General features: G+C 46.8%; 1 protein-coding gene across 3 annotated transcripts in view; it reads left to right on the forward strand.

The window, feature by feature from the left end:
- Positions 1-6,932, forward strand: part of PHKA2 (phosphorylase kinase regulatory subunit alpha 2) — a 43,502-nt gene extending 36,570 nt beyond the window's left edge. For 2 of the 3 annotated variants that reach the window (XM_075704844.1, XM_075704852.1), the window contains 4 exons: positions 2,901-3,068; positions 4,637-4,690; positions 6,054-6,254; positions 6,759-6,932. In XM_075704844.1, the coding sequence (XP_075560959.1) occupies positions 2,901-3,068; positions 4,637-4,690; positions 6,054-6,254; positions 6,759-6,932 (597 nt within the window). Of the gene's footprint in view, positions 1-1,169; positions 1,218-2,900; positions 3,069-4,636; positions 4,691-6,053; positions 6,255-6,758 lie in introns of all 3 variants that reach the window. The other variant, XM_075704835.1, reaches the window with a different exon arrangement.
- The last annotated feature ends 5,687 nt before the right edge of the window (positions 6,933-12,619 follow it).

The raw sequence follows: 12,619 nt of genomic DNA on the forward strand, positions 1-12,619 counted from the left end.
TGTCATGGCCGAGCCTGGTGGTACGGCTGTGGCTGTGAAGGTTCTGCTAGCTGCTTTCCACTGGCCCTGAAGTGACCTTGGGGGTTCACTCTGAGCAGGGCTCGCAGGCTTACGGCGGGTGTCTGACTTCAGGGCCTTTCCAGGAAGGAAGAAGGGCTAGGCACTAGGTGGCAGCATTATTTTGTTTTAAATACAGAGGTGGGCCTGAGTTGAAACACTTGGACCTTTCTTGAGGTTGGCAATGTATTTTCTGCGTTGCTTTTGCATTAGATGGAAACTTGGTATTTTGCACGGAGGAGGAGTTGGCTGGCTTTATTTTTGTTCCCCCCACCTTGCCATTCATGCTGCTTCCTGCTACATCTCACTGCATTCTCTGAATAATTCACTAGATACTAATTTAATGTCATTGGGGGGGAGTGGGGTGGGGATCGGGATCAAATTTGTGTTACAAGGAACATTTCAAGTACTTGCACTAACATCTCTGCATCAGAGCTCAGGTGTTGAGTGACTGCAGCTCCTGTGCTTGTTGCTGTTGTTTCTTGGGTCTCAACATCAAACCTTTGCCGGCATCTGAACCGTTAACACTTAATTAGGAGGCATGGCTTGGGCTGGACACTTACAGAAAAGTGCTCTAAGTCTGAGGTGGTGCGTCCACATTTCAACAAAAATTTTACCTTGCAGCTGTTTGTTTAGCGCTGCCCACCCAGTTGGCAGCCCACAGACTTTCTGCAGCAAGATGACCTTCTTGTGCACAGGGAAGCTGCTGACGTTGCAACGAATGGGGAATGGAGGTGGGGAGCTTGGGATTTTTTTCCCAGCCCTGAGTCAGAGGGAAGCTTTTGCATGCATCTTAAAACTGTGGCAGTTTGTGTGGGCCGCACTTGGAGCTCAGTGGATGGCGTGGGAAGCTTGTGGCTGCAGCACAACCAAGGAGTCTTCTGGCACGGTGGGGGCTGCTTCGTGGTGGCCCTGGGAATCGGCAGCAGCTGCCCAGAAGTCAGCTGAAGTGCAGCACTGCAAGAGTCCAGGGGCTGTCACAGTTTTCCCCTGAGTACCTGAGCTTATTCCACATTTCTTGTCTTTGCACAGATGGGTTACTTAACCTTGTTTGCATCCTGTTCTGTCATGGCTGGCTGGCTGACGTGTTCGTGTCTGTTTTTGTTTTGTAGTTCTTTCATGAGGGCCACTCCATGTCCAGCGTCATGTTTGCTTCCACGGTAAAACACCGTCTGCAGCTCTGCACCTGCTCTTCACCCTGCGTGTGTGTGCAAGGGTCTTAGCTCTAGACACCTCCTGTGGCTTCTCCTGCATAAAAACTTGTTTTCAAACCCTACCTCTTTGTTTTGTTCATCTTCACTGGGAACCACTTCTCACTAGTAATCTTTTAATAGAAGTTGAGTCTCGCATTTAGATCCACTTAGTTCTTCTGAAGCTTAAGCAGTTGTAGCAGATAAAGCACTATAGCAGATTTAGCTACTTGATGGTGGATTATGTTACAGGTGTCATCAGTATTTAAAAGTAATGTACTGTTGATAAATGCTGGCCGTCTATGGACATTAATGAACCCAGAACAGCTTCAGGTTGCTGCGACAGGGGTTTTATGGGCATGGGTATCTCCTCAGGCAGTCTTCTTCTTTCAAGGCAGAGAACTGTAGCTCTTGCTGTTAAGAAGGAAGATAATTTTTAAAATGTTTCACCAACAGAAACCTCAACAACTTAAAGTAAGTCTGAGGCTCCAAATCTGTCATGAAGAGGCGGAAAGCTTGTAGCTGTGCATGCACTTTAAACTGGCAGTTGTGATTCATGGTTCTCTGCATCTGCAGACTTGCTGTCGATGGCACACCTCCCAGGTATCCTAAATACACAACTGCAGAGCACCACCAGCCCTATGGCCTGGCCTGACAACTGCCAGGTTGCTGCTGCCTTTCTCTTCCAACATACCAGTGCAGAAAGGCAGGCTTCAACTCTGTGTTTGATTCAAGTGCACAGAATTGTTCAGTGAGATCTTTGCTTCTCTGAACCACCTGAGTAGCTAGATTAATTATTGTATGCAGGTGGATTTCTCTACTTTGGCACCCACCCTCCTGCTGGCCTCCTGCATCCCCTAGCTCTGTGCAGCAGGGTGGAGGAAGTTCTGTCTCAGTGAGCAGTGGAAAGGAATAGCATGCATCAAGCCATCAGAGGAACGCTACCTATGCCTCACGGACACCAACAGGAGTGAATATGGACTTTGTTTGCATTTGCTGGTCTTTTTGCAGAGCTTGGCTTTGTAGAGTCAGTGAGCCTATCCTTTGCAAATGTACAGTTTGTTCTGATTTTCCACCTTCCCTAGTACTTTGCTCAGGCCGTTCCTTACTCAGAGATGATGGGATTTGAGATGGGGCTCTCAGTGAAGTCCTTTCCAGGCTGAAAGCAATAGGTGTGCAAAAAGGAACGAGGAAACAGTCTCTGGGAGTGCAAAGAGTAGGCAGACTGCACATTTGGAAATGGGAACATGCATGGAGGACCTGTCTTGCTGGACTATGACACCGAGCCCGAAGTTGAGCCAGACCTACCTGCAAATCCCACCATCTTGCACACCAGTGACACTGCCCTGGCAGCCAGCTCATGCTTGTGAAAATAGTCGTGCCTTGTGTTGAGCTAAGCAGTGAAGTTTACTGGGTTGTACCTTGTTGAACTGCTTGCCTGTTTTGTTGAGAAATGATTGAAGTACTGGAGAAGTGAAGCTTGTTCTGAAGGGGAGAGAAAGGGATCAATCCTGCTCTGTCATCTTGTATGACATCATGGCCTGTATTTTTTCCCTGGTTCTGAGGTAGCATTGTAACAGAGTGATTTATTCACCAGGAGTAGCACTTGGGGTGGTAGAAAGCAACTAACCAAAGTTTTAATGTTTCTTACAGAGGAGCAGTACTCCATCATCTCCCACCAGTACTTCTCCTACTGGCTCCAATGGAGACATGAGCCAGGGTGACCGGAAAGGGCAGTGGCTGCGCAGAAGAAGGCTTGATGGTGCTATTAACAGAGTTCCTGTTGGCTTTTATGAGAAGGTCTGGAAAATCCTTCAGAAGGTAAGTTGACAGCTGTGGAGGGCAGGAAGCAAGCAAGATGTACGGTAACTTGGGGAGGTGGTGGTCCAGAGGCGGCATGTTGTGGGAGATAAAGTTGGTCTTCAGCTGGAAGACCAGTGGAAACTAGAGTCATTAGTAGGAGCGTGTCTCTTGAATGTAAAAGGGCTCCATTAACACAAGTTCATGTATTTGTTTGAAAGTATTTTTCTCTGATACCGCCAGCACTAAATTTTGGCTGAACGATTCTGTTCCAGCACTGACTGCATCACCCATGGCCTAATGTGAGTTGTGGTCAGTGCCACTGAGGGGTACTGCAATGCAGTGCAGTGCGTGTGCTCCAGTTCAGAAAGGCTGCGAGAAATGAAGTAGGAAACTGCACTGACTCTTCCAAAATGTCTTGAGATCTCTTGTTGGTTCTTCTGGGCTGTATGGCATTCTTAAACATTTTTTTGTTTAAGTGAAAAGTAATCCTTGCCAGCACCTTGGAGATCAGGGGTATGGAAACGTGTTGAAGCAGGTCTTCAGGCAGGAGGAGGGGGGAATTACAAATTTTTACTCATTTCAAAGTGATTATGCACTTCTGCTTTGCTGGATGAAAGCCAGCATTCGGCACCTTGCAGCGCTAAGCTGCTCATGCCTACACAATTGGGGAAAAATGTGCATCACCAGCTCAGGTTGATCTTGGTTGTCCTTCTGAGATCACTTATGCTGAAGCTGTTAGTGTTGATGTCAGCCAAGACGAGTCATATATGACCTCATGGCTATTTACTAATAGAATCTTTCAGTAGAGTGAGCATCGCTTCTGTCCTGGCCTAACGTAATAGTTGGGAGTATTGGAATGGTTTTCTGGCTATTAAAATCAATTGTGCTTAAAGTTGTCTTCAATACTTCATTCTTAATGTCTCTTTGGACTATTCATAAAAGGTCTATCTTCTTCTTGGTACATTTTTGTACCTCAGGTACCCAGAAATGTCATTCCTTAGCCTGCCTTCTCACCATTTAGCTTTTGTTACTCTTTTCTTGTACACCACTTGGTATTTCTAACACCACCTCTCCCCCACTGTTGGTGGCCCATGTCAAAGCACCACAACATGTTGACATCCTTGAGTTGTGGTGCCCTGGATCTGAAACACTTAACTAAATGTTGTTTAAGTGAAAATGAAAAATAAAGGTTCTCACTTTCGTGGTCTGTTGTCGTGCTTTTGCATTATCTTTTATTTCTACATCCCTTCCCACAGAATGTTCTCATTGATTTGTTTTTGTCCTTTGTGTGCCTCTTGCTGTAATGACTCTCTTAAGTATTTTCCTCCCCTTCAGTAGCTGGACTGGAACACAGCATGCTCTCTATGTGTCATGTCAGGCTATTTCTAATGTTTGCCAGGTTACACAGTAACTTCTTCAGCAAAGGTGAATAATATTTTTAACAGGTTTTGTTGGGGTTTTCTTTGGGGGGGAGTGTTTTGTTTTTTTAACTGAGGGTTGTTACATATTGGCTGGTATCAGAAAACACTCAGATTTACGTGCAAGAGCTGTAATTTCTGTTCATTGTGAAAATGTTGTTGTTTCAGTGCCATGGTCTGTCCATTGATGGGTATGTTCTTCCTTCTTCAACCACCAGAGAGGTACAGTAAATTGCCAACGATTTTCTAGCCCCATGACTGAATGTTTTGTTTGACAGTGTAAGATGCAGTGGGCTGCTGTTGCAGATCCTTGGTTTTAAGAAGGTTGGAAGATCCGAACCTTGCCCCAGCACTTCTGCCAGCTTCCCTGGGGCTGTGCAAATGAGTTCCTGCCAAGCAGGCCTGGGAGCAGGTTTGTGGCAGGTTTTCCCCTTTGCCGAGCCTGCCCTCTGCACACCTTCACTGACCCCGTGTGCCCACGGGGCAGGGCTTGAAAGAGGGTGGCTGATGGCAGCCCTTCGGGCAGGGTGAGGAGGGAGCACAGCTTTGTTCGAACGAAGCAGACACGTTGCTTGCTGCTTTTTTTTTTAATATGCTGCAACAGCAGCCAGTGTATTTTGGCACCACAGTCTCAAAAGTAAATACCAATTAAGGATGATTTTTTTCTAACCAAAGCTTTGGCTCTTTAAATCCATAACCTTTCCTTACATTTTTTTGCTTAGTTGGATTGCCACTCTGTCTTTAGGCACTCTGGCAAGTTTTGAATTCGCAACTATAAAACAAATGCTCGTGAACAGTAATCCATCGGCGCAAGAGAGGTGCTTGTGTGCCTGAGACTGTTGTCCTGTCTGGTTCCCTCAGATTAGACTCTGGCTTCCTTTCCTGCTGAGGGACGGTGGTGACAGCTGAAGAGAGGGGCTGGAATTTTCTGCCAAATGTAAACCTTTTCTTGCAGAATGGAAAGCTTTATTTATTCCTATTGTGTAGATAAATAGGCTTATATTTTTAGCCTGTCAGACCTAGACAGTATCTAATTTTGCTGCTTAAAGGAATCAAATGCAATAAGCACAAACCTCCTAAGGCAGCAGCCTTTCACATAACATCAATACAGCTATGCCAGTGCAAATTAGGCTGCTCTACGAACAGTATAGCTATATCTCTGTGTGGAAAAGCATTCACTCTAAGCAGGTGGCTATTTTTAAAACTTGACAGTAATTTTGGCTTCGCAACTAACCTGCAATGCCAGAAAGATACTTACAAGGCAGAGTGTGTGAGACTGCAGCATGAGGAGCAAAGAGTTAATATGCCAGCTAAGCATCAGCAGTCCTGGATGTAACTAAAATGTGCGTGTGATGGGTTGCAGGGCTGGAGCAGTCTTCTGGAAGTTGCATAACTGTTCGCAGGATCAGGGCCTAGCAACACAAAAAGTTTCTCTAAGTGCTAAAGCCACACAAACATTTTGTTCACTTCAGTCAGTCTACCCCCATGTGCAGAGAGGAGCATATGTTTAAGTGCTTGCAGGATGTGGGGATCTAGTCTTTTGGATTTGTCAGTCTTTCTTTCCATTTCCACTCAAACTTGCCAGATGACCCCGTGTGAAATCAAGTTTGCTGTGCACGTGGAGTCAGTGCTGAACCACGTACCCCAGCCCGAGTACAGGCAGCTCTTGGTGGAAGCTATTCTCGTTCTCACGTTCCTCTCTGACATTGAGGTGAACAGCATCGGGGGCATCATCCACGTGGATCGAATCGTGCACATGGCCAATGACCTGTTTCTGCAGGAGCTGGTGAGTTCAAAGGGCAGTGGTGGGAAGCCTCCACATTTGAAAATTGTCCCCTGCTCCTCTTTTAATATGTGTGATGAGCTTGATCTTACCCTTGTTCTTTCCTCTACAAAGACAGACCAAATCACTTAAGTGTCTTCTGGAAATATATTTGGAAAACCAACTTACGAATTGTGGGAGATTTAAAGGGAATAACATTGTAGTGGCTAACAAGCTCTGAAGTGGGTAGCTGGAAGTTTTGCTTTATCAAGGCATTAGTAATATTTGAATAATCCCACCCCTCCCCCGAAGGACAAAAATCGGCGAAGTTAAATGTTCCTCATTTACTTACACTGATCCAACTAAGCCATGTGGGTCCTATAATAATCCTGATTAAGGCTTTCATGAGGGAAAGGAGAATTGCTTTCAGTGTTCAGCACAAACGCAAAATCATAATGTGGCGGGTTTTTTCCAATAAATAAGCATGCACGCCTAACTTTCCCTACTTCTTTGCTTGTGTCTTTTCAGAAATCATTTGGAGCTACTGGTAGGATCTTGGAGAAGGACGTAGCCACAGGAATTTGCCACTTTTTCTATGACAGTGCTCCAAGTGGGGCCTATGGCACCATGACGTACCTAACAAAAGCCATAATTATTTATTTACACGATTTCCTGCCTAGCACAGGCTGTGCAATGCAATAAGCGATGCCTCATGCGGGCGGGAAGGCTCAGAAGCTCTTTCTCCCCATTCCCCTGTCATGAATCTCTCATTTAGTTGCTGCATGTATGTGTGCCGTGCACTACCTCAGCATTTTACTCTAGTCGTCATGCTACGTGCATGCCTACCTGCGGGGGACAGGTAGGTGGAACTTGGCCTGGTTTTAATAGAGTGTGCGAGAAATAACAAATAATGAGGCTTATTCTGGCTGAAGTGCATAAATGTAATTCATATTAAATTAGCAAGAACTATACAGTTCTGCCAAGGGGAGAACAGATTGCTCTGTGGAGATCAAAAGGCATAATAAAACGAGGGAGCTGCATTTCAGACTTAAAGTCCCCCAAATAAGGGAAGTGATGGAATTCATTAATTTTTCTCCTGCTGTGTGTAAATGTACATCATTGTGAATCACTAATGCACAGTGTGAAACATCCAGGGAAATGTAAATTAGAGGAATAGAAATAACTTGAAATAACCAGGTGATATTTCTAATACACGTTTATCCTGATTCTCATCTCATTTGCACCTAGTCAGTGCAGGGCTAACGCCTGTAGAGACAAATGTCTTAGAATATCCGCTAATTTGTGAGGATAGTCTCTCTCAGGAAGCTGCATCTGTCTTTAATCTGAACGAAATAACTTCCTTCCCTGCATCCCCAAGGCTTCGGAGGCAAAATCTCAAGACTCCAGCTTCTCCAAGGTGACAGACAGTTTTATGCCTGTAATCCTTTCCTCTGAATGGAGCAAGATAAACCTTTTCCACTAGAGCACTCTTTCCAAGTCTCCCAATCCTTTCCCTTGCAAATAGCCTCAGAGTTAAGAATGGCATAATTGCCATCCTTCCAGCGCAGCGTGAGTTTATGGAAGGCTTTGATGTTTCTCTTTTTCTTTTTTTTTTTTTTTTTTTAATGTGAAGTCGCGCTTGTCACATGCAGTTAGGGATTGGCTGCCTGGAAGTCTCCCAGGTTAGCGCCTGTGTCTTGAATCTGTCCACTGGAAACCAGTTTCTGCGGCTGCTCCGAGCTGCTGCAAGGAGAATAGGTGTGTCCTGCAAGGGAAATGGCTCCGTAGCCATTTAAACTGAAAACAGGTTGGCTGCTTCTGGAGGGGGAAACCTTGCTTTACCCCAGGCATCGGCTGCAGTTTTCCGTGTGCCGGTGCTGCTGGTTTTGCCACCAGCCAGCACGCATCTGGCTGACGGCTTGGGAAGGCGGCTGTAGCTTTAGCCTTTCCCGCAGCCACAGGCTCCCTCGGCAGTGTGGAGGTGTGCCGGCACTGCTGCCGTGCGAGCAGAGGGGTTCAGAGCGATTCTGTCTTGCCAGGTAGAGGGGAAAAGAGGAGATACGGCCCATAAAAAGTGTTTTCTGTGCTAATAAGCCTGATAAGCACATATCTATGAGACCCCCCCTTCCACTCTTTCAAAACATAACTATGTCATTTTTACAGGATTTGAAAACTTCTTTTTTTTTTTTTTTTTTTTTTTTTTTTTTTTTTTTTTTTTGGTAACAATAGTATGTGGTGCTTTTGAGAACAAGGTTTTTGGTTCCAGTTTTATACAGATAACTGAAATACCTTGATGAAAGGAGGGAAGTAAACCCCTGTCTCGCCAGTCGCGGGCACCCGTGGTCCCGGGGAGGCTCAGCTCCCGATAGCAGTGCCACCCCGCCTGCTGTCCCTCTGCGGAGTCGCTGCTGCTGTAACAACACCTGGACGCTGGCTCAAGAGAGTGAAGGTGTGGGAGGCCTTCAGAGGCGATTTCATGGTTTTGCAGAGACCAGCATTTGGGCAGTCCAAGGGCCTAGGAGCCCTGGGGCTGGGTGCTCCGAGGCACGTACCGTGTTAACCACCATGGAAAGTGTGGGCCTGCGGAGGGGCTGGCGTAAAGGTACGGTTCAGGTACAATTCGCGCTTGGACGTGGAAGTCATTTTATTGGCATGGTGCCTGCTTGGTAGGGTTTTGCCTTCACTATGGTGCGTTGGGGTTTTTTTTTTTTCCTTTTCATATGTATTGTGAGAGATCCCTTAGCTTGTTTCCCAGCAAATGAAAGTAAAATCCTTTGTCTAGTTTAAGCAGACAGATGTGACAGTGCAGAGTGCGAGCACACAAGAGCTGGTGTGATAGTTTCTTGTTCTATCCAGTATCACACGAAAAGGCAGTAGTAGCAGTTATTTTTGCTTTTCTTGTTGAATCCCACATTGTGAGAAATGCAAGATGATTTTCCCTCAGACTCTTAATTTATTTTTTTTTTACCTACAGTGTGATCTTGTTTTCAAAATCATGAAGGGGGATGTAGTTGGTTTTATGTGCAGCTGCTTTGAAGTCTGAAGCAATCGAGCCTATGGCCAAACATACCTGGACACCCCTTAACGCTTTTTTTGAATGGGAGTATCATTGATATCTTTAATTTGAAATTCATAGTATGCCCTAGGTTTTAGTATATTTCTGCTCATCATGATGAGTTATCGCATGGAGTGCAGGCACTTGCAAAGTATTTGTGTGGTAATTTGAAGAGTTTAGGTAGCTGGTGGTGAAGGGTGGGATTCTGAAACACAAGGCCAATGGAAGAGAAACTCGTGTTACCTCCAGGTCGGGCACAGCTGCAGCTCACTGCTGCATTGCTACACAGACCGAAGAACCGTTCCAATTGGAGGGTCACATTTTAATGCAAACCTAATTGAGTGAATAAGGTTTTATATAGGCCCCCTGCTTTGTTGAGGATCCACGTGTGTGTGTGTGTGTGTGTGTGTGTGTGTAAAGCTGTTGCAAAGCAGAGCTAGCACTGGCGGTGGTGAGGGTGTGCTCCCAGTTAAAATACGTGTTGACTTTGCAGTTTGCGTGGGGCTGAGCTAATTGGCAGAGGCTCGACTTGGCTGTCAGGCTTCCCAGGGGAGCCAGCAGAGGATGACACGGACAACTGCAAGTCCCTGGGAACTCATTTATGGCAAGAAGGTAAACAGACACATGGCATACCTCAGAAATAAGGGCATTAATGAATTACAGTAGACCCACCTGAGACCTGGTCTTTCCGGTCTGATGGGCACTGCTGCCCTAGGCAGTTTGCAGCTGTGGGGACAGAAGCACCTACGCAGCTCCGGGGGGCAGCCAGGCGTGCCTGCGAGCGGAAAATGGGGCTGGTTGGAGCCACTGGCCAGAAAAATTAGCTGTGTCCAGCTCGGAGCATGTACCGCATGCTGGCCCCAACCCAGCTCCTCCAGGCCAGCACCCTCCCTGCTCGCTGCCTCACGGCTGTTTCTTTCTCCCTGCCGCGGTGCGAAGGACACGAGTTTGTCAAATTGGACAGATGAAAAGTGGCATTAATCCCCCTTTGCTGCTGCTCCTACAAGCAGACGTAAAAACGCGACGGCTGGGCTACAAATTTTGTCTGGCTTCTGTCCTGCTAATTGAGGTCTCCTTGCTCAGGCAAAGAGCCCTGCTTGTTCCTGGGAGGCGAAGGTGAGCTGCGCAGTCCCTAGCAGTCCTAAAAAGGGGCAGTAGCAAAACACCCGGGCTGCACCCCTGCGGGCGTGGGGCACTGGGGGACTGTGTCACCCCTCCAGCAGCAGCCAGGGGCTTGACTGAAGCGGGGGCCTGGGGCAGTCCCGGTCCCACATTGGGCGCTTTCTGGTGTGGTCTGGAGGTGGGAGCGGAGTTGCCCTGAAGGTGGGAGAGATGCCACCAGTGGGGTAAAGACGGGCTGTGCCTGCAGGGCAAGCGCTCGGGCACGCAGCTGCAGACTGATTCAGTCCCTGCTCGAAGGGCTGCTCACAGCTGTAATATTAAGTAGCCAGTGCATAAAATTGTGGGATTATAAAAAAAAAAAAAAAGGTTGGGGGGGGGAGGTTATGGAAGAAGAGCTTCAGCTCGAACAGTTTGGATTTAAGTACAAGTAGCCAGGCTCGCTCCCACTCCCAGTTTTAGTCTGGAGTGGCTTTTATTCCTGGCATTAGATGTTTCACAGTTACTCCCCCCTGCCACCCCCCCTTCTTCTGGTAGGGGTAGGGGGCTCTTGTGTGCCGCTAGCAGCTGCCAGGGCAGGGTTTTTTCTTTTTTGGCTCGATGACTCAGCTCCTCTCGCACTTGAGTACTGCATCCCCGAAAGCCTCTTCGCGCTGCCTGCTGAGCGAAGCACTGCCTCGCACCCGTGCCTTTACATCCCCTCTCGGGAAGCGATCCCTCGAGGCGAGCGTCCCTCAACTCCAGGCTAGGGTGGCTTCGGGAGCATGCCGTTAGAGGGGGACGTCGAAGCTGGAGGCTGTCAGCCACGTTGCTGAGCGCCCGCGTCTTACTGTGCACCCGTTTTGTCCTCTCTTCGGGGGGTGGTGGCGGAGGAGGACGCCACAGCTGCACAGCCCCATGCCACCTCGTTGCGTCATGCCCACAGCAAGGAAATGGCCGCTGGGAAGCGAGATCCCACCGCACACCATGGTGTTTGTCCATCTTGGGTGGAGCCTTTTTGTAACTCCACTGGAATAAGGTGGGACCGATCCCCACGGTCCATAGATCGGAATAAACGCGTGCTAAAAATACGCATTCCATATTGCCAATGCCATTAAAATTTCACTGTAAATTTTGTTTGTACTATTAAAGATTTTTCTTTCCCACCCTAGGCAATAGAAGTAAGCGTGTGCATGTTTGTTCATTCGCCTGTCAAGTTACAAAATACTTCTGGAAAAGTATTTTGTATTTAATAACATTTAAGAAAGACCGCAGTACCTTGGGCTGCTGTTACCTTCTGTGATGATAAACTGGGAAAGATGCTTTTTTGTGTATTTTTAACACTGTTACTAAATAAAACCTAGCTTTACTTAGCTTATCTTTCACTATTAAAATTTAAAGGCGGGCAAGGCTGGAACCTTTTCCCACCCAAAAAAGCACTTTGTGCACATTGCATTCACTAAGGCTGAGTTAGGTAATACCGTTTTCAAAAAGCTCGTGGTCTGGCTGCGCTGTGCTTCATCTCAGTGTGTTGCTTGCAGAATGTAATACGCACGAGAATTGGGTCCAGATCTCCCTACCCTCCCCCACAGGAGTGGATGGGGTGGCGCTTGCAGGAATGGGAATATTGGCTTGCAGTCTGGGGGGAGGTCAGAGGCACTGAGCCCTTCCATCTTGCTGTGTTCCAAAAACTCAGGTTCAGAATTTCTCAGTTTACTTGGTAAAGAATTTATGCTTAACTATATGCAAGAATATTTAGGTTCAGAGGTGTCAAAATTTGTTTACTTTTGTGTTCTTACTCATCTCTTTGTTTTAAAGAAGTCCAGTTAATCTTCAGGAAAAAGTGTGTTGTACTCTGATACGTGTTGGATACCAAAATACAGGCTAAAAGACACCACGCTTATGCATTACTGGGAAAGCTAAAGCTTTATTTTGTGATCTATAGTATGTTACGTTAACATGCTATGATTTAGCCTTCATTAAGGTGACGAGTTATGACTGTTTCTTAGCTCCAACCCCCCAACAAATGCAGGCAAAAGTAACCAGTCGCAGAGGAAATCTAGTGCAAGCGTGAATGCCTTTCAACTGAGATCCTTTAAGTTGTGTCTGCAAACTTCAAGCAGGATAGATGGTGACCTGGGATGGTTTGATTTCACTGCATCATGCAAAGAGCAAGATTAAATGCAGAACTACCGATTTTAACTAGATGGTTCTTCCCTGTTTTCCTCTCCTGGAT

The sequence above is a fragment of the Pelecanus crispus genome, chromosome 1 (assembly GCF_030463565.1).
Source record: "Pelecanus crispus isolate bPelCri1 chromosome 1, bPelCri1.pri, whole genome shotgun sequence".
Classification (NCBI taxonomy): Eukaryota; Metazoa; Chordata; class Aves; order Pelecaniformes; family Pelecanidae; genus Pelecanus; species Pelecanus crispus.